Source organism: Notechis scutatus, chromosome 2, assembly GCF_049901735.1.
Source record: "Notechis scutatus isolate UNSWTSFEM ecotype Mainland chromosome 2, rNotScu1.2, whole genome shotgun sequence".
In the NCBI taxonomy this organism is placed as follows: Eukaryota; Metazoa; Chordata; class Lepidosauria; order Squamata; family Elapidae; genus Notechis; species Notechis scutatus.
The window spans coordinates 116,180,921-116,206,716 of NC_142010.1; the positions used below are offsets into that span (position 1 = coordinate 116,180,921).

At 41.3% G+C, this 25,796-nt stretch overlaps 1 protein-coding gene across 2 annotated transcripts; it reads left to right on the forward strand.

The window, feature by feature from the left end:
* The first annotated feature begins 488 nt into the window (after positions 1 to 488).
* C1QTNF1 (C1q and TNF related 1) lies at positions 489 to 19,125 on the forward strand. 2 transcript variants are annotated; one of them, XM_026667281.2, is made up of 4 exons: positions 489 to 688; positions 5,060 to 5,201; positions 13,145 to 13,272; positions 17,722 to 19,125. In XM_026667281.2, exons 2-4 carry the CDS (start codon positions 5,071 to 5,073, stop codon positions 18,270 to 18,272), a joined length of 810 nt encoding a protein of 269 aa, XP_026523066.1. In that variant the 5' UTR covers positions 489 to 688; positions 5,060 to 5,070; the 3' UTR covers positions 18,273 to 19,125. The 2 variants fall into 2 exon arrangements, with proteins under 2 accessions (XP_026523066.1, XP_087812087.1); XM_087955961.1 differs by lacking the exons at positions 489 to 688; positions 5,060 to 5,201 and adding an exon at positions 12,859 to 13,053.
* Positions 19,126 to 25,796: the final 6,671 nt, after the last annotated feature.

Sequence of the window (25,796 nt, forward strand, 5' to 3'; positions counted from 1 at the left end):
GCCATTTAATATTCAGTATGTAAAGAAGCAAATTTGGGACCAACAGAAGAGAAAGGAGAAATAGTTGTGAGCTGGCAGCTTGAAGCACACAGAGATCATGCTAGGGATCTACTTGGTAGAAATGCATATTGCTTATCTCCACTTACATGCTGCTGCTTGTAGCAAATAAGCCAGACGCATTTAAAAAAAACAGGGAAAAGTAATGATTATGTAGTAATATAGAGAGACAGCACTAAAGGAATCAGAGTAGCTGATTCCTTGGCTTCAGAAATGCCTTTTCCCCACTCTTGTAAACAGTGACACTATCTTTCCTTTCTTTCCATGTTTCACTTCTTGGCTCTGGATCCCTAACATCTGGAGATACTTTCTGGCAGAGGAAACCTGTCTTTTTTCTCTCAACTGTGGGTGCTGGGCATACATATGGTTAATGGCAGCTGTGCTCACAACTGAGGGAGGAGGGCTGGCGGCTGTGCAGTGTCTGCCCCTTTCTTTCCCTTTCTCTCTCCCTCTCTCTGTTTTCCAGAAAGCGTCTTTTCTGCTTGGCGCCTGAGATCTGAAGACTATAGGCAGAACTGCTGGGCTCGCCTTCTCACAGGGAGGGGAAGTAATTTACGTGGAGGGGGATGCTGTAGACGTCCAAAGACAAACACAAGCAGTGGCTGTGGCAGCCTATCATCCTGTCCCCAAGGTAGGTGGCAGCAAGTTGGACAGTGCCAAGGGTAGGTACTTAGATCTGTTTGAAACCATGCAAGCAAAGGGACAGGGGGGAGATGAATGACCAAGTCTTTCTGGAGTCTTGTTTGAGAGTTCTTCTTCCAGAATGCACTGCAGAGCTTGGGCAGTAATGCTTTAAATGTTCCAGAGGGTAGGAATGGCCCGGGATCTTCCTGGAGTGCCTGGGTTCTATTACAATTACAGATGGGTTGCTTTTCTCTCTTTCCATTGTACTAAATACTTCGTTGGTCAGAGATCTCTATCTAAGGTAGATGCACAGAGTTAGTCAAGGTTCATATTTACAGCAGACAAGCCTCATCCTCTAGTTTTATACAAATTCTGCTTTTGAGGAATTGTCAACTGAGAACCAGCTGGGGCAGTAGTCATGGATGCATCATCGCCCTGGCGTGGGGAAGGGATACAGTCATTGTCCCTTTGAGTTTGATGCCTATCAACACAGTTCCTGAAACCTAGCTCCTTCACCCCAATGTCCTTTCTGTGAGTTTCTAAGGCTGAGAAGATTTTTCTTGCAGGCTATGATGACTTTATATTGCCAGGCACTACTGGCTGCCCTTGGGAGATGGCAAGTTGCCAGAGTGAACCGGAAAAAACAAACGCAGTCTGAGAACACATCTTTGTATGCACTTCTGGACTTCTCTCCATGCCAGTCAACATTGGTCTGGCCTGTTCTGTGCTGTCCTGTCCCGTCCTGTCTCTCTCTCTCTCTGCATGTCTACAGATCTTTTTAATGGACAGCAGCTATTTGACAAGCATCTATTTATGGGAATGGTTTTCTCTTTTTCCAGGATCAATCGGATGTTACATTTTCTGCAATACTGCTTGCATATGTTTGGGGGGAAATTTTGAGGGCAGAAGGAGTTATAGAAATAGTATATGTATTCACATTTCTTGTTTTCACCATTCCAAGGCTTTGGGACAAGTGGCTTTGGGAAAGTGCCATGAAAGTTAAATATAATCCCATTAATTATGAAAGATGGTAAAAGAAATGCTCTTTCTCAGTATAACCATTGTCATTTAACATTTGCCACGCGAAAAGGTTTCTATAGCACATCTCATAATGCTGGAGTTCAGTCCAAAGAAAGAGAAATTTGGAGAAGCTGCTAAGTAACAGGTCCCCCCTCTGTGTAGGATGCTACCGTATATGGAAGCTTGTAAGTCTATATGCAGATGTTTTTCAGTTTGTGCCAATTAATATATGCTGGTCCAGCCTCCCTGTTGAAACCAATGAGAACTAACTTCCTGGGAACCTACTCTTTGCTTCTTTGAAGTTCACGGTAAAATACAATAGGAAGCATTGTACTGTTAGTTGTATGTTCCTTAATCAATACAAGAATATTTACACATTCATATACTTGATGACTGAGCTTGCATGGGTGTTGCCTTAATGTACCCTGTAAAAGTGTGACTTCTATTTGCAGTGGACTACAGTTGTGTTCTTTTGACAACATGCCATCTCATTCTTTTCCATAAGAGATACCACTATTTCCACGAGAATCTTGTAGATCCAGATCTTGAGCCAGCTATGTGGTATAAAAAAGATGCTGAGACTCTAGAAAGAGTGTAAAGAAGAGCAACAAAGATGATCAGGGGATTGGAGGCTAAAACATATAAAGAATGGTTGCAGGAATTGGATATGTCTAGTTTAATTAAAAATAAGGACTAGGAGTGACATGATGCCAGTGCTCCAATATCTAAGGGGATGTCACAAGGAAGGGAGGGGGGTGTCAACCTATTCTCCAAAGCACTTGAAGGCAGGACAAGAAGCAATGAAACTTACCAAGGAGAAATCCAACCTAGAACTAAGGAGGAATGTCTTGTCAGTGATCAGTGGAATTGCCTCCAGAAGTTGTGGCTGCTCTATCACTGGAGATTTTTTAAAGAAGAGATTGGACAACCATTTGTCTGAAATGGTATAGGGTGTCCTAGCTGAACAGTGAGTTGGACTAGAAGACCTCCAAGTTCCCTTCCAACTCTGTTATTCTGTATTTCTTGGGGCCTTTGAAAAAAACCACATATTTTAGGAAATATGATCAATTTTGGGGGGAACTATTTTCTCTTGGTTTATTACAGACTAAGGGTGGGCGAGCTTCCTGTCTCTTCACATTTGTAACTGCTATGTACATCACTGTGTATTTTGCCTTGAAAGACTTGGATGAAAGGCAATTAAGAGGGAGTGAAGTTTATTATTGCATTGAAATGTCTCAGATGAAGTTTTTCTATCAGATTTTTAGAGCAGAATAATGTGTGAGAGAAACGTACCCATCTCAATCTTCTCTGGAGTCTTTTTTTCTCATTTTGTAGGAAAATTATTTAGGAAGCATGAAAAGAATGGATGATGGGGAAGTGATTGAACCATCCCTCTCTCCCATCCCAGTCAGATTTTAACCACAGTGACCCTCAGTTTATTTTTCCTACTGCCCTTCTCAGCAACTTTATCCATGAAAGGAAGGTTGGAGACTCAATTATTGTTATGTAGTATTACTTGATCGTTTCTTGAAAAGAAGCTCTGTCACCAGTTCTTTCAAGCAGCTAGTAATATTTCTTTTCGAAAATTTTGCTTTCACCACCACACTGACCCAGCCTCCTGCCACCAGTTTAGAAGCATTCACAACTAGGAAAAATAGGGATCCAGATTAAAAGGCAAAGTTGATACCATAGAGAATCTTGCCTGCTTTCTCTATACCAGTAGATTTAAACTTATTCTAGAGAACCTCACAAGACATAGTCTTACTTTGGGAGGAGTTGCCCAGCTGACACTTAAGCCCTCATACTGGTTTTGTCCAGCAGAAATCTTTAAAAAATTCCTCACAGTGTTTTTGCAGATGTTTATTTTATTTATTTATTTTTTTGATTTGTCAATTGCTTACAAGGTAATAGATATAAGTATAAACATAAATAAGAATACAGGAAATAGATACGAATAAATGGGGACAATAGGACAGGGACGGTAGGCACAATGGTGCACTTATGCACGCCCCTTACAGACCTCTTAGGAATGGGGTGAGGTCAATAGTGGTTAGTTTGAGGTTAAAGGAGTGAGGGTTAGAGGATGTAACAACAGAGTCAGGCAGTGCATTCCAGGCATTGACCACTCTATTGCCGAAGTTGTACTTTCTGCAATCAAGCTAGAAGCGGTTTACATTGAGTTTGTTGTGTGCTCTTGTATTGTTGTGGTTGAAGCTGAAGTAGTCATTGACTGGTAGGACATTGTAGCAGATAATTTTGTGTGCTACCCTTAAGTCTAACCATAGGCGGAGTAGTTCAAGGTTGTCCAAGCCCAAAATCTCAAGCCTGGTGATATAGGGTATTCTGTTGCGAACAGAGGAGTGTAGTACTCTTCTCGTGAAATACATCTGGACTTGCTTGATTGTATTAATGTCTGATATGCAGTGTGGATTCCAGACTGATGAGCTGTATTCAAGTATTGGTCTGGCAAAAGTTTTGCATGCTCTAGTTAGCAATTCGATATTTTTGGAGGAGAAGCTTTGTAAGATTAGATTTACAACCCTTAATGCTTTTTTGGCAATGCTGTTATAGTGAGCTCTGGTGTTTAGGTCATTCTTCTAATAATCTTTCTCTAAAATAGTCCATGTTATTTTGAAAGTGGATGCTGGATGATAACACAAGCAGAGAAATAAATATGCCTTGATGCTTTTACTACGGCACTACGACACTTGAATGTGGGTTGCTATCCATGTATGCTTAGATTCACTCAGTCTTCTGCCAGTAATGCTGTAGGCTTCCTCTAAACTAGTTCATCTCCCAGAACTCTTCAGTAAATTAAGGAATTCCTCCTTAGGCACAATCTTGTCCAAGGCTTTTACCTGCCTCATACTAGCAGGCGACTAAAGCCTCAGCAGGACTGCCAACCAGAATCTCAGGAAACTCCCTAACTAGCTTCTGGAAACTGAATGCTTCTGTTAGACACCTAAAGTGATCATATAGGTCCTCCTTCTCCTTTACCTGGGACTTTCTCATGATAGCCATGAATTACTAGACTATCTCTGGCTTTGCCTTTGAAGAAGGCAGATTAAAATCCCCCAGCATCACAAGCCCAGGGAATTCCACCACCAGCCCTTGTGATGATCATAAAACTTGGGATAGTACAATAACAAGAGTGTCATCTTATCCTTTGAGTGCAACAATACAAACAAAGCCTCACAACTGGTATTTCTAGTGCTTTTCATTGAATATTGCAGTGTTAGGGAGGCTCTATTTCCTATGCATCGGCAGAGAATTGGTAGAAATGAATGGGGAGCAAGCAGGTTAATTTCCTGTCTCTTGAGCATCTCCAGCAGTTTTATCAGCCTGCTTTCTCCAACAGGACACAACGCCATGAAGGGACCATTGGTGCACAGTACGTTTTGGCTTATCTGCCTACTATTTCAGGCTTCTGGAACTGAGAGAGAGGCGGAAGAGAAGCCCGGAATGCCCACACGACCACCACTCTGGGATCAGACTTCTAGGTGAGTCATTACAATAAAACCAATATGCCATAAATAACACACACACACACACATGCACCTGTTTCTTTTGAGTAGTGGAAGCTGATCTCAAGGGACTGTGTTTAAACAGACCACATATCTGGGCAGCTGTTCAGAACTGTGAAACTTTTAACCAGAACTGCTGACAGTTGAAGAAAACACTTCATGGTTGTACTTCAATGCCCAATTAACTTCATTAATGTGCATCTTCAGTGTGCAGTTTATGCACAATTAACTCACTCTGTCCCACTTTAAATTAAGCCAGAGGCTGCTGGGTACAAATGGCTCTGGAGGAGGTGCAAATGACTGCAAAAAAACCTTAATGGCTGAATCATAGGCACACAATTAAGGATCCCATTTAATCAGAGTGAACATTCTCTAGGCATCTCTGTACTGGAAACGGCCATGTATATTTTATGCTAGCACCCACCCATAATAAACTCCTTCACTGTCCAGCCTCCATCCAGTCTTAATCTTACCTGATCAGAAAGAAAACAGTATAGAAATGTTGAGTGCCTCTGTGTTCTTTGAGAAATGTCCATTCAGGAAAAATGATCTCCTGCTGAATTTCTTTGGCTTCCTGTTCACACCTCTGAACAGAAAGGAATAGAAATAATTAGACAACCCGTGACCCACTAGGTCATCCTTTCAGATATATTCCCTTACCTAAACAAACAGGAATGATCGTGGGTGGGAAAAAAGCAGCGGTAGTGAGAGCAGCTTCCAAAGCCCTACCTGCTTCCCCATTGACTTTGCCTGTGGCAGCCGCAGCATTGGAAATCACTCTTCCTTGGCTGATCTGTGGAACTGCCTGCCACTTTGCTGGAGGAGAGGAGGAACAAAGGAAAACTACTTATGCTCTCCATCCCAGTGTGTCTCCAAGGGCTCGCTCCTTCCAGGGAGGAAGAGGGCACTTCCAAGGCTGCCCAATCGGTCCTGCCTCTCTAGCAGGCACCCCAGTCACTTCCTAGCCTTCCCTCACCACCCACCACTGTTAAGAGATTTCAAATTGTAGTCTTTGTTCCAAACCAGCCAATTGCCACTCACCTGATCGATCTTGCTGTCAGTCAATTGGGTGCAGGGGCTATGGGGAGGCAGGAAAGAGGCTGAAATATACCCTTTCAATCTTCCCTTGGGTCACGTAAACTAAAGTTTCTAGGAAGTGTAGTTGGAAGGCATAGTGGTGCTGAAACGGCCACAACTTTGCTAAATTTCAATCCCACAGGAGTAGTGGTTCCTGAATTTTGGATGCCTTTGAAGTAGGTTGAATGAAAAAAATGTTGCCCTCTGATGCACCATTTCAACCAACCAACAGACATATAAATTTTAGTAGTATATAGATGAACACTAGATTTATTTAGGCCTTTTAACTCTTCTTCCTGTAATCTTCTGTGGTCTATTATATCCATTGTGGTCTATTCTTCCCCTTGTTCCCCAAGGTCACCCATCCAAGAATTTGTGATCTTGGGGAATAAGGGAAGAGATACTACCTGAGAAACAACCAATCAAAAGAAGCAGGAGCATTGATTATGTTACCTAGTTAGGATAATGAAATGTCTGCAAGAAAACAAGCAAACTCAGAGAACGCCAAGGATCCCTCAGAAGCAGGAGCCCCCAGCAGCTTAAGAGTCAGGGAAAGAAATTTAGCAACTGATTAGGCAGTCTAAAATAGTTGCAAGAAGTTTACCTTCAAACTTCCAATATTCTATTAATATAGATATATAATAAAGTAAGAATTAACTCATCAATATTTGAGTGGCATCTCTACCAATAAGATCGTTACACATCATGCTGTAGTGCCCAGGAGATTGAAAATACTGGTCCCTGAGCCCTCGGTATCTTTCATATTGGAACCCCTTCCCTACTTTTTCTGTCTTTCTGGCTACCATCATCTGCTGGCAAAGGGTTGGAATAATGGTTTGTAATAATGGAGTTCAGATGCTAGATCATGCCAAACTGCCCCCCCACCCCACCCCCAAGTTATAGTGCTAATTACAGGAACTGGGAGGAGATCCTATCTAGTTCTTTGAAGAAGAAAAAAAATTGCCTAGTGTCTTGGCAAATTGATCTCCTCTTCCTGCTTTCGGCCAAAGGTTGTTCCCCTGAAGGAGCACAAGCCAGCAATCATCTGCTAAAAGTTATGAGAAAAAAAAAGGCATGGCATCTTTTAAATTGAAGTAGCTGAAGGGCATGGTTTTTTTCTCCAACAAATGTATAATTAGATGGGTAGCATCAGCCTTCATGGTTGCAGAGTAAATTCAGATTTTGTAGTCCCCTACAGTCATTGGGTGAAGCTTTCTCTTCCACAGCGGCTGGCAATTTTTCTTCATGCCCAAGGATTTAGATTGCTCTTGGTCTTTTCAGTCTGGCCAATCAAGGATTTGTTTCTACTCCCATCTCCATAAAATGTCTATTCTATTTCATTTTTAATGAATCTGAGTAGGAACTGAGAGCTAGAAAAATCTTTGTTTGATTGTTATACTATATACAGTATAATGTGTCTATTCTATCACAATGCACATCTTCATAAGATCTCCTGGGATGAGGAGGGAACCCAGCCATACTAATGGTCCGAGTATTCTCCCTTCCTCATTCCCAAATCACCCCTGTCAAGAGTTTCACCAGTTTTCACCAAATCTCTGCTTTGCAAGCCCATGCAATGTGAAGGACTGTAGAGGTGAAGGTTTTGGACTATGGGAAGACCCAAATTCAAGTCTGTCTCACTGCATAACTCTGGAAACTACTGACTCTTTTTCTGCTTCACAGGATTGTTGGGGGAAATTAAAGAATGCCTTAGAAGAAAGGTCAGATATTCATCTAACAAATAACGTTTCAGCTATCCTCCTCAGCTAGTTCATACAATATGTAGATGTATTTAGAGCCTTTCTTCACTTGTTGTTTTCCACAACAACTGAAAAGCCTGGCAAAGCCCATTGTACGCATTGGTTCATGTCACTGGCCGTGTCTTATCCCAGGCCATTGATTTCTAATGCCACATCCTGGTTTTCACCCTGCAGCAAAATGTATAGAACAGAGAATTGGCGAAATGGATAGTCACAGTAGCAACCTGTTGTATTTCTATAGGAAGGGCTAAGTTTCCCTAAAGATCATTAGTGAAAAAAAGGTAAGTAGGTGAATTTCTGTGGTGCAGTTACTATAGATCAGTGGTTCTTAACCTGGGCGATATCGCCCCCCCAGGGGGCGATTTCGTTTTTCAGGGGGGCGATGGAACGAAAAGGGGCGACAAGGGGGCGAAGGAAAGGAAGGGGGCGATATGGGGGCAATGGAGCGAGAAGTTTTGGGGACACTTTTGAGACTTTTTTCGTACAGTGAACAGTTGTATATCTGTCGTACAAAAACATCAGATTGCTCGCTATTAGTGGATTGAACTGTTTTTTTTAAATGTTCTGTAAAAATTTTCTTTGTGTCTTTTTTACCCTTTTTCAGAGTTTTTGTCTTGAAATTTTTAGTTCCTGCATTGCGGTTTGTTCTTAGGCCCTTTTTATATGTCTTTTTGCATCTTAAAATTCATTTGTAATTAAATCATTAAAAGTTACTGTTTTTTTCAGGCATTTCATTTTCTTGCAATTGAATTTTGTTTGCAGTGGTCATTGCATTTAAGTGTCTTGAATAAATAAGATAATAATGAAATACTTGTATCACGAAGTTTGGGAGTAAAATGATGGGTGGCATCAGAATTTTCCACACAGTTGAGATATGGGAAAAAGACTGGAAATAAATTATTTGCATCAATATGTCCTGATGACAATTTTAAAGAAAACAAAAAACGTGTTTGCATAAATTGAAGAATTATTTCCCTGTGTTGTGATTGACAGGTTATGTTGCGGGAGGCGGGGGGGCGATGATAACTTCCTCAATGGCTCAAGGGGCCGATTCTTTCAAAAAGGTTAAGAACCACGGTTTTTCCGGTTTGTCGGCTTCGCGAGCGGTAGGGATTCGCGAAGCTGCGCGATCCCTGCCGCGCTAGCCGTTTTGGGGCTCCGACCCGGACGGGTGCGGAGCAAGGCTGCCCTGCAGGGGTAGCTGAAGGTAAGGGGATCCGGAGGAAGGGTTTGGGGGTGTTGCAGACCCCTCCCTGGCCGGCAGAACCCCTTTTACCAGGACGTGCAGCGGCGGTCCGCAATGGCCGCCACAAAGAAGTCGACAGCCGGGCATGTATGCGCAGGAGGAAGAAGAGAAAGTTATTGAAAGTGAAAGTTCTTCTTGGTCGACCCAGGGCTTTGAGATTTATCTAATTTAATTCCTGGAAAAGATGGTTTTTTGATGATTTTTTCCACAAGAGAAAAAAAAGCGGCTATTTTGAGGTGCTGAAAGGAAAGTTTACTCTCCCTCCCGACGGAATTAAGCCGGAAGGGAGAGGATAAAGAAAATATATAAATTTGGATCTTGTTGGAGGAGATGCCTTGAAGATTTGAGGACAGAAATATAATTTTAATAAGGCTTTAAAATATAGATTTGGACTCTTTTTTTTTATTTGTTTGATACCACCCCTGAAGAGGAAGGGAATTTTGGCTTGCTTGGATTTATTGAGGATTGTGGATTTTGGGATTGTTTTACCTTTCTCTCGGAATATTTGGTTGGTGTAAGAAGAAAGAGGAATAAAGAAAAGAAAAGATTTATTTATAATGGCTTTCCTTTTTGAAGACCTGAGGGATGAATATGAGCAAACAAAAGCAGCCTGCAAAGATGGCATGGAAAAAGCTTTTCTATTTCTAGAAATGGCGGCTGGTCAATTACCAACAGACAATGGAACAGATGGAAACGGAAGAAGAACATGCCCAAGGAAGATTGCTCTTGGTCTTTTCAGTCTGGCCAATCAAGGATTTGTTTCTACTCCCATCTCCATAAAATGTCTATTCTATTTCATTTTTAATGAATCTGAGTAGGAACTGAGAGCTAGAAAATCTTTGTTTGATTGTTATACTATATACAGTATAATGTGTCTATTCTATCACAATGCACATCTTCATAAGATCTCCTGGGATGAGGAGGGAACCCAGCCATACTAATGGTCCGACTATTCTCCCTTCCTCATTCCCAAATCACCCCTGTCAAGAGTTTCACCAGTTTTCACCAAATCTCTGCTTTGCAAGCCCGTGCAATGTGAAGGAGTGTAGAGGTGAAGGTTTCGGACTATGGGAAGACCCAAATTCAAGTCTGTCTCACTGCATAACTCTGGAAACTACTGACTCTTTTTCTGCTTCACAGGATTGTTGGGGGAAATTAAAGAATGCCTTAGAAGAAAGGTCAGATATTCATCTAACAAATAACGTTTCAGCTATCCTCCTCAGCTAGTTCATACAATATGTAGATGTATTTAGAGCCTTTCTTCACTTGTTGTTTTCCACAACAACTGAAAAGCCTGGCAAAGCCCATTGTACGCATTGGTTCATGTCACTGGCCGTGTCTTATCCCAGGCCATTGATTTCTAATGCCACATCCTGGTTTTCACCCTGCAGCAAAATGTATAGAACAGAGAATTGGCGAAATGGATAGTCACAGTAGCAACCTGTTGTATTTCTATAGGAAGGGCTAAGTTTCCCTAAAGATCATTAGTGAAAAAAAGGTAAGTAGGTGAATTTCTGTGGTGCAGTTACTATAGATCAGTGGTTCTTAACCTGGGCGATATCGCCCTTCAGGGGCGATTTCGTTTTTCAGGGGGCGATGGAACGAAAAGGGCGACAAGGGGGCGAAGGAAAGGAAGGGGCGATATGGGGCAATGGAGCGAGAAGTTTTGGGGACACTTTTGAGACTTTTTTCGTACAGTGAACAGTTGTATATCTGTCGTACAAAAACATCAGATTGCTCGCTATTAGTGGATTGAACTGTTTTTTTAAATGTTCTGTAAAAATTTTCTTTGTGTCTTTTTTACCCTTTTTCAGAGTTTTTGTCTTGAAATTTTTAGTTCCTGCATTGCGGTTTGTTCTTAGGCCCTTTTTATATGTCTTTTTGCATCTTAAAATTCATTTGTAATTAAATCATTAAAAGTTACTGTTTTTTTCAGGCATTTCATTTTCTTGCAATTGAATTTTGTTTGCAGTGGTCATTGCATTTAAGTGTCTTGAATAAATAAGATAATAATGAAATACTTGTATCACAAGTTTGGGAGTAAAGTGATGGGTGGCATCAGAATTTTCTACACAGTTGAGATATGGGAAAAGACTGGAAATAAATTATTTGCATCAATATGTCCTGATGACAGTTTTAAAGAAAACAAAAAACGTGTTTGCATAAATTGAAGAATTATTTCCCTGTGTTGTGATTGACAGGTTATGTTGGGGAGGGGCGATGATAACTTCCTCAATGGCTCAAGGGGCGATTCTTTCAAAAAGGTTAAGAACCACTGCTATAGATCACAGATTTATTGGAAGGAGGAGATATGTTGATGTCTTTAATTTACAATCCTCCTTTGTTTTTCTTTTTGTCCACTTGTTCAGTTTTTCTCATCCTTAATAGATTGTGTTGTTTCTTTTATAAAAAAAAATAAAGAGGAAAATGATGGGAGGGGTTTTTTTGTTTTTGTTTCTCATGCTTAAATATCTATCCAGCTAGTTTTTATTATTGCTAAATGTATTAAAATACAGCTATAACAAGGTCCATTGTGGCAATCTTTATTATCATTTTATTCTGTCTTTATTTTGTACAACTCAAGATAGCCAACCTAATGTTCCTGCCTTCTATTTTCCCATCAATAACCCTGTTTGGTGAGTTGGGCTGAGAGAGAGAGCAACTGACCCGAAGTCACCCATCCAGTTTCCATGCCTAAGTGAGGACTTGATCTCCCATCTCCTGGTTTCTATCCAGTACTTTAACCATTACACCAAAATGGTTCTCTTGTTCAATTAAAATGACATGCAGCCTTGTTTCTATTAGGCAATCCTATAGCATCCTCATACATATTATTTTGGAAGTAGCTGAAGAGTTTGTCTACAGGATACACACATTTATTTTTCTCAGTCATAATAAATTAAGTGCTTGGGACTGGAATCATAGTAACTATAATGGAAAAGAATAAAATGTGATTTTGAACCTCACTGTAAACTGATCAAGTCAATTGAAAACTGGTCTTGTCTTGAATTGGAGTAATAAAAAAAAAAACTATCCCAGTTTTCAAATGACAGTTCAAAAGCTGTAGTCACACAATCCTGCATCAAAAACTAGTACTAAGCACTTATAGTATCAGAGTTTTGAAGTACAAGTACCTTGATCATTGCAACAAGGACTGATTCCATGTATATTCTAATATTTGAATGAATGCAGACCAAAGTTTTTCCTCAACCACTCTAGGGTTGTGCCAAAGGACACCTGCCATAGCATGGATTGAATTATAGTCCATACACACTTCTACTCCCAAGGTATTCTTCCCATAATATGGCATTTGTTCACCATTTTGCTCTCTGGTAGTTAAGTTGGAGGCGGTGACCTACTTGCACATTTAGTTTTCATATCTTAGCTTCAAAACCTGGCTTCAAAGTTGCAGGATTGGGGAAGACAACTGTGCTAGGCCCTGGTTTCTTGGGATTGGATTTGCTGGTTGTTTGCTTCAGTGGTGGGATTCACATTTTTTTACTACCGGTTCTGTGGGCATGGCTTGGTAGGTGTGGCAGGGGAAGGATACTGTAAAATCTCCAGTATTTGCCAGTTCTCCGAACTACTCAAAATTTCTGCAACCAGTTCTCCAGAGCTGGTCAGAACCTGCTGAATACCACCTCTGGTTTGCTTCCCATAAACTGTTCATGCAGGAATCTCAATAATTTATGTCAACTACATTTAACTTTTCATATTTTTTGAAACAGTGCTGTCGGGGAATAAGGTGTGCTTATAGAAGTAAAACTCAGGGGCCAAGTCTCCTTTCCCAGTTCTCGCCCTTTTACCACCCAGTCTGTGCTGTTTTTGCCTCCCAGAACTGAATATGGCTATCAGAGACACAGCAAGCAGCCAGGAAGGTCAGAGTGTGTTCGCTGCTGTGATCCTCCTGCAACACATCCCATGTACTACCCCGTGCCTCAGATCAACATGACCATCCTGAAAGGTAAGAGGCTGCTTTGCATTCAAAATGTGAGATTTAGGGAAAGAGATTCAGCCATCCATTTATCCATGAGCAATATGCATCACAAAAATACCTCTGTGGACAGCATGAAAGTTATCATGGATATTAGAGCATCATGCACATTTATGCATGATCTGTTGGACTGGAGATGTTCTGCTTGCCCTCCTAAGATTCCTCATCTGGGTCTTTTTCTTTTTTGGTTTTGTCATCCTGGAAAAAAACTGCTATTAGTCATTCCAAGGCTTAAAATTGGCAATGTCCTCTGACTAACCTTTCTCCAATGCCAAGGCCACATCCACACAATTGTTTTGCTGTACTCCTGTCCCTGAGCCAGCAGGAAATCATGCTGTGCTAAATCTTGTTGCCCCTATACATGCCCTTATGGGACCGCTGTCCATAAAGCTTTAATGGGCAACTCCTAAGGACTGTGATAGGCTGTTTTCCTGGTTGACAGCCAAGCTTGCCCAACATCATCCATCATATGAAAAGCTTCCTTCAATAGATACGCACAACACTCTGATTACCCCATACATTCCTCCCTATTTCTTTCCTGTGATGTTATTTACTGGATTTTTAAAATTACTTGAAAGTACAGGTTAACCAGTTGACTGACATATCAACCACTAGATGGCACCAAAGAGTTTTTTCTCTCTTGGTTGCCCCTAGTGGTCATTCAGGGTTGAACAATGAAAATGCAGTTGTTGGATAAATGCTGTTGAAGAATTGGAGTTTGAGAAGGGGATTGATGTGAAAGCTATAAATTACTCTAAGAAAATTATATGAGGAAAAGAAATTAGGAGCAAGTGCTTAAGCAATTCCCTACCATCCAAACTACGGAAGTACAAAAAATGAGTCCTTTCAATAATATCCCAAAGGTGCTTTTTAAAGAGGCAACTGGACTGTCTCTTGAAAAAGCACCTTTGGGACAGCCATGACCTGGATGACTGAGAATCTTCATAGACACTTTCAATAATACTTTGAGTAATCTCTCTTAAGCCAGTGATTAGTTAAGGTTTCAGACTCACTAGATCATGAGTGTCAAACTTGCCATGTCACATTGTCGTCATGTGATGTTTTGCAACATTTCCCCCATTTGCAGAGCTGGGGTGGACGTGGCCTGTGCGTGACGCATCCAGCCCATGGCCTGCCAGTTTGACACCTCTGCGACGTCACTAGAGCAACCAATCCACTGGTGGCTAAAAAAAAAGAGGTTATAATAATTGGGGTTCTGGTCTCCCATGTAGCCGAAAGAGGATGGAGGGATAGAAGAAATCATCATGGACAGGAGGCCAGCAGAACCAATTGGGGTTTCCAGTTTGTCAATACAGGAGACCTAATTTCAGGCTGCCTCCCCCATGTGCATCAGTATTCCCTTTATTTTCCCACACACAGCAACTGGAGACAGAATAAGAGAAAAACACAGAACAAAGCACTGAAAAGCATATTTGAGTTGCCTTCTGTGAACGGTGAGATATAGGAGGGGCATGTGGACATGCCTTCTGGAAGTAGTTACTAGGCTCTCCTCACCCTGGTATACAGCAGTTTTTTAGATTTGTCCCAAGGCAGTTGGTTGGGGCAGCCTGAGGGAACATCATTTACGTTTCCTACAATGTCCCCAGCATAACATTGCCCTGGAGCATTATGAGAAGTTAAAACACCAGCTGAGAAAAATGAGAACATAAATATAGCTGTATTGGATCTAACTAAGGCATATTGAGCTGGGACATTGTTCCTATCCAATACTTTTGGTTCCTACACAAATGAGGTTTTCCCACATCTGTTCTCCATGAGCTGGTTTTCCAGGGTTGAGAAACTGCTCTGATCAGGGAGGTAATAGAGCTATCGTGACTGGTAGGCATGGACGAGATGCATCCCCATTAATTTGCTGAATCCCCTTTAAGATATTTAACTCAGCAGCAGCATTACAGTCTGAGGTAATGAATACAGCTGTTTGATCAACTTTGGAACAGAGGACAGAAGAGGACATAAAATGCCTCATGTTAAAATCAGTTCTATACTTGTAATTCCTTCACATCAGGGGGCAAAATAGCCAGGATTTCTCCATCCATTTTCACCTGGTTTTCAGAATCTGTTCCATCTGTAGGGTGGCCTCCCTGCACTTTATCTTAGATTATCACATCAATTCTGCCTATGGAAGCAGATGGGGAGGGAGCAGAGTGCACAGCCAGAGGGCAAATAAGCTAACAATATTGCAGTTGCCTCATCTCTTAATTCATGAGGGGATTTCAAAGTGCATAAATTTCAGAGACCTCTGGGATATGCCCTAACGTTTCTAAGTTCCATCGCTTCATAATGGAAGCAATCACAACTTATTAGTTGGCATCGGCAGCTCAGGTCATGCTTTGAAATCCCTGCCCATCTGACCTGAACCATTTAGCTGCCAGTTTGGAACGGAAATGGGATAGGCTTCCAGAAGCCATGGAGAATTTGCATTGGGAGTCCTGTCCCTCCCATGTTTTAACCACAATATGGAGAGGCTGACAAAACTTTGGGTTCTGCAGAAGCTAGAGAGTTGGGTTAGGGGGATGTTGTATGGGTTAAGTAAATTCCTTGGCTGGAAGGATGTGTTATGATGATTTTATCCATTCAACAGAGGCCAAGGGAAACCAACAATTTAGTCTTGAGTCAGACTAAGGACACCAGAGGTTGCGTTAGGACATGGCCTGATCTAAAGGGTGGAGAGATTGTATCATCAGAAAAGGCCCCGGGACTGCTGAATCTGAGATTTCAAAGGAAAATTAAATCCCAGAAACCAACACTGGGTTGGACAACAGTGGCAATAGTCAGAAACCTTTGTTCATGCACTCCTTCATAGCCCCACTAATCTTTCATTCACATCCCATCCGACACAGTTTTTCTTCTGTCAGTACACCAGTAACCTATTTTTGTATTTCCTCTACTTAACTTTCAATTTATATCCTGCTACTCCTTCAGGGTCTCAAATATACATAGTAGGTGTCCACAATTAAAAAAAATAAAACAAGCCTATGAAATTAGGCTAAGCAAGACTGAAAGTTAGCTATTTCATTTAAGTTAGCTATTTCATTGGGTTAAGCCTGGGTTAATAACTATGCGTACATCCATACCTTTGTCCAAAAAATCTGTACCACCCATCCCCTTACACTGCAAGTAAGCTTGGTAAACTCTTTAAACTGAATTCATGGAAGATTTTCCAATCGGACTCTCTCCTTCTCTCCCACAGGGATGCACACATTGTTTATAACATTCATATATGCATAATACAATTCCACCCCCTTGGCAACCGCAATTACTCTTTCCTTCTGACTGCAGATTCATTTGGGAAAAGCATTCAGTTGAAACCAAATATAAGTGCTCCTAGCAGGACGGGGGAGCAGTGGAGAGAGGCCAACCAAATCATACGGGGAGACTCTGCAGGCTGCATCTGGCCTATGAGCCGGAGGTTCTCCACTTGAGTTACTCTTATGAGTATACTGTATATTTACTGTAGAGTTTTCCCCCTTTTCTTCCAATCCATGTCTTTTGATCATCCTAAATTCAAAACTGAAAACTTTCACATTTTTTGAACATGTATTTTCAGATTACATGTTCAGATTACATGAGTACATTACACATTTTATCTAACGGATAAAACAGAAACCATTGCTCCATATTTAATATTTAACTGATTTAGCATAAAATTCAGTGGTAAACCTATTTAATATCCCCCCCAAAAAATCCTTATCGTTCTGAAGGCATTGCAGTGCAGACATACTTTCATCCATGCAGGAAAAAGTATTTTACCACATATGTATCTGTCTGAAATCTAGGCCAGGAAGGACATCACATTATGTAGTGGTTTTTCCCTGCCACAAGAATGGAGATGGTATATACTGTAGTTTTATTAAATGGTAAACCAGCAAGGAATAGCAGTGGACTGACTGGCGCCATTTCTGTTCAGGGTTTTCTGCCACAAGTGGGATGCATGGATTCTTTTATTTATCTCCTTGTTGTATTCAAATGTATAAATAGATGTTTAGCCAACAAATCAGCCATTTTTACACCACAGTAATAGAAATAAGATGTAAATAGCAGAGAGGAAGTCTTATAAAGTGCCAAGGGGAAAAAATAAGATTCAGATCAATATTTGTTGTCCAAAGCGTTTTGGACACTTTCCATATTAAGGGCATTTTCTGCTTTCTGGGTTTGAAACCAGAAAGCCATTGCACTTTTATGAGATCTTTTTCTCTTATTTTGGTGATCCCATAAAACCTTGTGGTTGTCTCTCTTCAATTGTTCCTAAAAGATGCCTTCACCAGTTGCTACCCTCTAGACAGATTGGACATTAGTATCCTTAATCCTCAGTTAGCCAGAGTAAAACTCCCAAACATCCCTGGGGAGGAGGGCCAGCTAAAGGAAACTGCGATCTGTCATGACATCTTTGTTTCTCAGGTGAGAAAGGGGACCGTGGTGATCGTGGCTTCCAAGGGAAGTTGGGAAAAGCTGGCGCAGCAGGCAAGAAGGGTGAGATGGGCTTCAAGGGGCAAAAGGGCAACATGGGATCACCCGGAGAGAGCTACAAGACCAACTACGCTGCCTTTTCGGTGGGTCGGCGGAAACCCTTGCATAGCAATGACTATTACCAGATACTCGTCTTTGACACTGAGTTTGTGAACCTCTACGGACACTTCAATATGTTTATGGGCAAGTTCTACTGCTACGTCCCAGGCATATATTTCTTCAGTCTCAATGTGCACACGTGGAACCAGAAGGAGACCTACCTTCACATCATGCACAACACAAAAGAGGCAGCCATCTTATATGCACAGGCTAGTGATCGGAGCATCATGCAGAGCCAGAGCCTCATGATAGAGCTGCAGGACCAGGATGAAATCTGGATTCGGCTCTTTAAGGGTGAACGTGACAATGCTGTGTTCAGTGACGAATATGACACCTACGTCACCTTTAGCGGATATCTGGTGAAGCCCAGCTCAGAGCCTTGAATCAGCTAGCAGATGGACAGCTTGTTTCTATCAGCTTTGGCTTGTCCCCTTTTTTGCTGATTTCTAGCACTGCTCGCTGCTGAGGGGGGGCACTCACTTGCACTGGAAGCACCCACAGAACTCGGACCTTGATGAGATAGTCTAAACTAGGATCTCTCTTTTGATAAACATGGCTTTTCTTCTACATCAGCCTTACCTGGTTCTCTCCTAATGTGATGGGCTAGAACTTCTGAAATACTGGTATTGTCCAGCTACATTTTTCAGTCCAGTTAGGTTTGAGACTTTGGAAAGACGCAATCCAACACATCTTGAGGATCCCAAACTGGAGATTGAATCTTACTACTTTATCTTGAATTTCATTGATCAAAGCACTCATATCTTCCCAGATTATAATTTAATGGTTGTCCTGGTATGTCTGCCATACTTGGAGGTCTTTCTATGGTACTAGGATACACATCCATTATCTCCCTCTGACTTCTGGTCTTTCTAATAACCAGCATTGAACTTCATCTTTCCTGGTGGAATCTCCACCCTCACAGCTATGAAATTGTACTACCTCTAATTCATGTCCATATTGACCTTAATCTCCAGTATTAATTTCCAAACCTTCTCCAGCAGACTCTGCTGTGCTCCCTGAGAGATAGTGTTAGATAGCCCTACCGTTTGTGTTTTGAGCATTCAGATGATCCCCTCTGTGTATATGATTTAACACCTTTTCCCCATGGACTTCTGTCCTTTTTCATTTAACCTTTTAGGTCTTTGACTTCTCTGCAATGCACTTAAGCCTTCTTCTGTCCCCTAGCTGGACATTGTGTTAATGCCACCTAATAATAAAAAGCTTGTTATTATTCAGTATAACATTAGTTGAAAAAGCTACATTTTTCTTTCTTTTGGAAGGCCTTGTTAGCTGACTTTTTCTTTCAGAAGCTGCTCTTTATCTGCATCCAATGGGGACGCATTAAAAAGCATCTCACTAAAAAGCACTGGTTCGACAAACCACTACCTCCGCCTCCTGTTGCAATCATATTCCCTCTAATACAGTTCTTGGGCACTGCCCACCATGGTCATTTTGACTTGGTTTTCAGGGAAGAATTAAGATGGAATTCCTGGCTTTAGTCAGAGGTATCTGACTGTGTAACACTTTTTTAAAGTGCTTGTTGGGTGTTACAACAGGCTCTTGCTATAAATGGGTTTAGTACTCTTAAGAGAGTGTGTTAGTCCCCTGCTGCACAGAAGGTCAATTTAATTATAAGTTTCCTGCTGTGCCGGGTCAATGCAGACCCCATGCATGGCGTAAAGAGGCAGGAATCTTCAGCAGTTTCCCACTTTCCATGTAATGATCAATGATCGTGACAGTAGTGATGGCAATAATGGTGGTGGCATTGAATCTTTCCTCGCTTTTGGCGTTGGGGAGGCCTGGGAAGTGGAAGCAAATTCCTGTTTTTCTTTTTTATTTGGGAGTCCTGGCATAGGACTTTAAGGTGGTCATGAATGGATCGGATCCACTTTCAACCCGCAGGCTGAGAAATACGATTGTCTGCTCGTACGCCTGGGAAGGCAGCAAGAACTCCACATTCTTAAGTCCCTATGCCAAGGATTGAGGCAGGTGAGCCAGGGCCGCAATGAGTGCGAATGATTCAGAGTTGTTGAGAAGAGGGAGGTGTTGCTAGGGGGTGGCTGGGTATTTACATTCTTAACGGTCCCTTTTTTGCCTCCTCCTTTGCCCATTCTGATTTGCAGAGGGTGCTTGTTGGCATAGAAGCACTACAGCCCCCATTCCACGTGGAAGCTGCTTTACACCAAGTACATACATACCCATGTCAGAGTGTTTCTCTTTTCATACGGATTTTTTTTAATGCTTTAACTGCCTTTCAACTTCGCCGTCTTTTTTGTGCCGTTCTCACACTCACAGTCTTTTCAGCCAGCTCTGCTTCCCATCTTCTGCTGCTTGCGTTTTGTTTTTTTTCTGACAGTGCCACAGTTTTCCACAGATGTTACCCATTCCAAAATATTACCCTCTCTTTTTCTTTCTTCATTCTTTTGAAGTCTATTCATTCCCCCATCTGGAGCCCCCAATCTTCTCTCTGAGTGTGACGTTAAAGAGACAAATTATAGGATGTTTCTGCTGGCTGAAGGATTGGAACAGCACAGTATATCTTGAGATAGAACAGGCTCGGCTTATTCCTTCATGCAGTCTCCAAATACACCATGCAACTCAGGTCTTTGGAGCACCCATTTTGGAAGATAGTTTTTAGAAATTGAGAGTGGGAAGACCTGGGAAACAATGAGGAATACTAATGAGCAGAACTATAATGGCTGAGATGATGTAGGACAGGGGTCTTCAACTTGTGGCTCTGGAGCCACATGTGGCTCTTTCGGCCCTCTGCTGTGGCCCCCTGTCAGCTGATCCCACCACCGGCTGGCCCCTCCCCTCCCCATCTCTCCTCACCTGGCCTGAGAAGGTAAGGGTGATGGCGGGAGATGGAGATTTGCTCCATATTCCAGAGCAGGAGGTGACTGAGTGTTAGTGAGTGACATCGAGTTGACCACGCCCACCCAGTCACACCAGTTGTTAAATTATTGGCTCCAGGTGTTTTCTGTGGGGAACAGGTCCAAAAGTGTTTAAGGTTGCAGACCTCTGATGTAGGACAAAGAGAAGCTGAAATGACTGGTTTGAGTCCCACTTCAAGGTTGGATACCATGTTCCAGTTTGCTGAGTCCTTTGTTCACCATTGTTGCTGAAATAGCTCACTTCTTCTAATGGACATCAAGTTTTCTATCAAGAAAATACAGTTTTGTGACCATTTGGTGAAGGCCTTCAGTCATTCTTAATCTGTGCCACTGATCATCAGTACAGGTAGTCCTCGACTTACAACAGTTCATTTAGTGACTGTTCAAAGTTACAACCGCACTGAAAAAAGTGGTTTATGACTGTTTTTCACATGACCAATGCAGCATCCCCATGGTTGTGTGATCAAAATTCAGATACTTGGCAACTGGTTCCTATTTATGACCATTGCAACCTTCTGACAAGCGACGTCAATGGGGAGCCAGATTCCCTTAACAACCACGTTACTAACTTAACAATTTCAGTGATTCACTTAACAATGGTGGCAAAAAAGGTAATAAAATGGGGTAAAACTCACCTAACAAATGTTTCTTTTAGTAACATAAATTCTGGGCTAAATTGTGGTCGTAAGTCGAGGACTACCTATACTGGACCTAGTGACTTTTCAGCTTCTAGAGGAGAGAAATCAGCTTTACAGCACACATAAACATAACAGCTGCAGTGGGCATGTATTCTATGGGCACTAAAACTATTGTCTTTGTTATTTCTTTTGATGGATGCTCTCCTATTTCCTTGTTCTATAAACAGTATATGAAAATCTCCCAAATCTCCAGGTGAGTGCAGGTTGCACAGGCTCCAGGTAACACATTATATTGTTTAATGCGTGAAACAATTGCTTGCTATTAGTTGGCCACCAGCAGCTTCAGAAAATGTCTGAAGTCATCTGCTTCTACAGGTTCTTTTACCTATATGGTTGGATTGAAACAATGAGTTGTGATTGCTCTCATGGCCCCATGTTAAAAACAATCATTGTAAATCATAGGTTCCATAGGTGAGTATCTGCATACCATACCATGACCAGGTATACAAAGGTTTTGTATTTCTATTAGCTGACAGCATGTGGGAAATATGAAACAAAAAACGCATCAAAACGCATCTATTATCCAATCACCTCTCATTAAAGCAACTCCTTAGCAGGTCATTATGGCCTCCTTCATGTAGGCAAACATTTTGCTTGCTCTCCTGAAATCATGGTTGTGGAATGGCCTGGTGGGGGGTGTTTGCCTATTTACCAAATGGCTGTCATTGTTGTCATCATCATTCACACAGCACTAGAAGACAAGCTGTTGAAGTTCTTTCACTACACTTCAGCTTCCCATCGTACTTTCTCTTATCTCAGTTTTCCTTTATCATTTTTTTTCTTGACAGCTACATACTTCTACCTCCAACGTTTATTTCCCAAGAATACATGTGAGGCTTATGTGGACTCAGTGGCATTCCTGTGATACAAATGATGGTGGAGGCTGGTACTCAGCATTTCAGCTGCCCTGTCCCCCTTTTTTCCTTACGATCTAAAAATAAATTAAAATCAGGTGGGTTAGGGATCTCTTGGGCTTCTTCAGTCTTCCAAGTTATATTTTACAGCTTGCCAATAAAAACACGAATGCTTTCTTTTGCCTTCCCTAAACCTCTGCCACCTAGCAGATGTGTTGAGCTTAAGGATCCTTAGTCCCAATCTGTTGGTCCAATGTAAATGAAAGGCACCAGATTTGGAGAAACTGTTGTAAAATCATCACACATTTTAAAAAACAAGTAGCTAATTATTTCAAGTATATGTTTAAAGGAAGATGATAGCTATTAGTAAAGCACAAAACTCTGGTGGATTAGTAAGGGCTTGAACTGAAGGGGCTGCAAAGGATGTTGTTTCCCCCGAAGGTCTGTATAAACATTGGATCAAAGCAAGGTCTTGGGAGATACATGGAGTTCTGATAATTTGTTTTCCCATAATATTTGGATGTGTTTCATCTCTTTATAATGCTCCTCTTTCAACTTACTCCACCCAGTAATGAAGGATCCGCTAGGACTGTTTGAAAAAACAAATAAGCTTCCCTCTGGGAGCATTGTTTGCATTTCAAGAAATCCAGCCAACTCAAAACTAGGCTGACTTTTGGAAAACAGTTAAATCTGTAGAGGGGGAAAGATAGAAGTTTTCTAATAGGGGAGTCAAACAGGGTCATTTATCTGAAACACTCCAAATCCCATGGTCAATTCCCTATAAGAAACTATAAGGCACAGAGGGCTGATTTGTTATAAACAGGCAAGTATACATATATTTTTATGCATAACCTTCTAACTCTCAAGATATATGTATAAACTTTGTTCCATATTGGATTTTCATATTTCAGCTTACCTCACACCCAGAAATGGTTGCAATATTTGTACAGATATGATAATTCTGCAGTACACAAACATGCAGTCATAATAATTCATCTTTTAGAGGTTCATGTCTCATTGTGGGAAGACATCTAATATAAACAAAAATTTAGTAGAAGTGGGAATTTAGTAGTAAGTTAGAATGGAACACCAGACAAAATTAAGGTTAAGAAGTATACATACTGATATACTATTAGCATTGTTTCAGCTACTTTCTATGTTTAATTTGCTAACAACAAGAGATTAAAGTTAATTTTCTAAGCTAATTGTGTAAGATTTGATTCAACAACTAAGATCTTCAATTTCCCAACAATGGGAGCAAAAAAACAAAATAAAATAATAAAAAATGTAATATGCAAATGATAAACAGATAAGGGACATGTAAAGTAAAATTATTTCTTTTGATTCTTTTTAACTGTCCAATTTAAAAGAACAATTCTTGTTCAGGCAAATACATTAATAAAATCAAACAAAAATTTGCATTTGAAATTTTGTATTTAAAAACTTTAAATATAAATGTAACTAATATTGTACTGTACTTTCTTGTACTATGAACTCTGCTTTATAAAAGATACGTTTAAAAGTTTGTGTGAATTTCTCTAAGCAAATTGTTATCAGCAAACTGTTTTTTGAACAGAACTCTTAAACTATATACTGTAATTGTAATTTGAAACAGTGTGCTGCATTTCCTGTTTGCTTGCGCTTATCTGGGTATGTGTAGGTCAATGCTCAGTAGGCTACTCTTTGACGTGTTTCAGTACAGTATGTAGGATAGTTTTAAGAGGGAATAAAAAGTCTGATCCTATGGCAACTGTACAAGTTAGGTTCTTTTGTAGGCTGGGAAAGCAAGCTATGAATTTGCCTAAAGCAAATTTTGCAGGTACTGCTATATACCTGATACTTCTCCCACAGAACTGCCAGCTTCATCCCTCTTATAATAATCATGGTTATTTTTGAAGTGAAGATAATATGACCTCTTAGTTTCTGTAGATTCGGAATTGTCAAAGATGAGAGTGGGAAAAGCTGTTCTCACTAGTGGAAAGTCTCCGTGTCCTCCAGCTTCAAAGAGGCATTTTGAAATAATCATTTACAACATTCCTCTGGAGAAGAAGCTGAGCCTAAGAGAGATAGTTGTGCATGTACGTATCTCAGAAACATTAAGAAAGATCTCTGAACCCCAAGGCAGTATGGAGGTCTCCAGCAGGGAGAGAGTTGAGCCCCCTGAGGTAACTGAGGGCAAATATAGAAAGGAAGGGGGAGGAAAGAGAAGTTCTGGCACAGCTATTTCTTTCCGTCCTCCACATTACTGCTATGTTATAGATTCATCTGTGGCCTTATCCACAAGACCAAATTTGTTAGTGTTCCTCTTACAGGACCTGTTAGAATGGCTGAAAGTTAAAAAAGAGAGGATAATGGATAGTTCACAGATTTTGCAGGGCTTAATTGTTGCATAAAGAAAAAAATAGTGTGATTTAGACTACATACAATTGAGCTTCTGAACTGAGGCAATATTGTGGGAGCAGCGAAGTCCAAACCTGCTATTGAACCAGTGCCAAGTCTTCCCACGGAAATGACTAGATGGAAAATCCAAATGCTATCAAAAATAAAATTCATAATGCATTAATAGACAAAACTATATGTGGGCTGTTATGAACTAACATAAACGTATTTAATAAAGTTCAACAACCGTGATAGAAAAGCAGGCTCGTAATCCTGCACTTTTGATTGGTCCGTGGATAGCGAGCTGGGATTGGTCCTTAAGGAGCAACCTGATTGGCTATTAGCGGAACGTCTCTCATTGGGTACAATTTAAACGTTTCAACGTAAGTCATTGGTTAATGGGACAGCAGTCAGCCCTATAAAAGAGCTGTTGCTGCCCAGGGTTTTTGCTCTGTTCCTGATCGTTAATAAAGAGTTGAAGTTCACTGTTCACAGCCTCGTCTCCGTTCCTTGCGCCCATGCTCAGAACTTAACACTGGCGACGAGGGTGGGATGCGGAGACATCAGAGCTGATTGAACACTACAGAGCAACGAACAGAGCACCTGGCTGAAGAAGCACCTACAACGGCAAGATGTCCGGCGGTGCCATACCACCCTCTCCATTTGACCCGGCTAACGAAGACTGGGACTCGTATATGGATCGGTTCCAGATGTTTCTGGAGACCAACAACTTAAAGGACGCTACGACTGGCAAGAAGAGAGCAATATTTCTAACCCATTGTGGGCCTGCCGTTTTTAAGATGGCGAAAGCACTTGCCAAACCGGCTGAGGTGAAGTCAATGGATTGGGACACCCTCGCGCCCATCCTACGAGCCCACTATGCACCCGCCGTGCCAACACTGGTTCGAAGACACGAGTTTTACCAGAGGGACCAACGGAAAGGTTGCAGATTTCATCGCTGACCTCCGGAACCTGGGTGGCCTCTGTGGGTTTTCAAACCTCGAGGAAGCCTTGCGAGACCGCATAGTTCTGGGATTAGATGACGACACGGTGCAGAGCAAGATCATGGCAAAGGGGGACAT

Excerpts from the sequence above, each read along its gene's own strand:
- C1QTNF1 (XM_026667281.2), top strand. The coding sequence starts at position 5,071 with ATGAAGGGACCATTGGTGCACAGTACGTTTTGGCTTATCTGCCTACTA. Across the intron at positions 5,202-13,144 it reads CTCTGGGATCAGACTTCTAG|AACTGAATATGGCTATCAGA; the intron begins GTGAGTCATTAC and ends TTTGCCTCCCAG. Across the intron at positions 13,273-17,721 it reads CAACATGACCATCCTGAAAG|GTGAGAAAGGGGACCGTGGT; the intron begins GTAAGAGGCTGC and ends TTTGTTTCTCAG.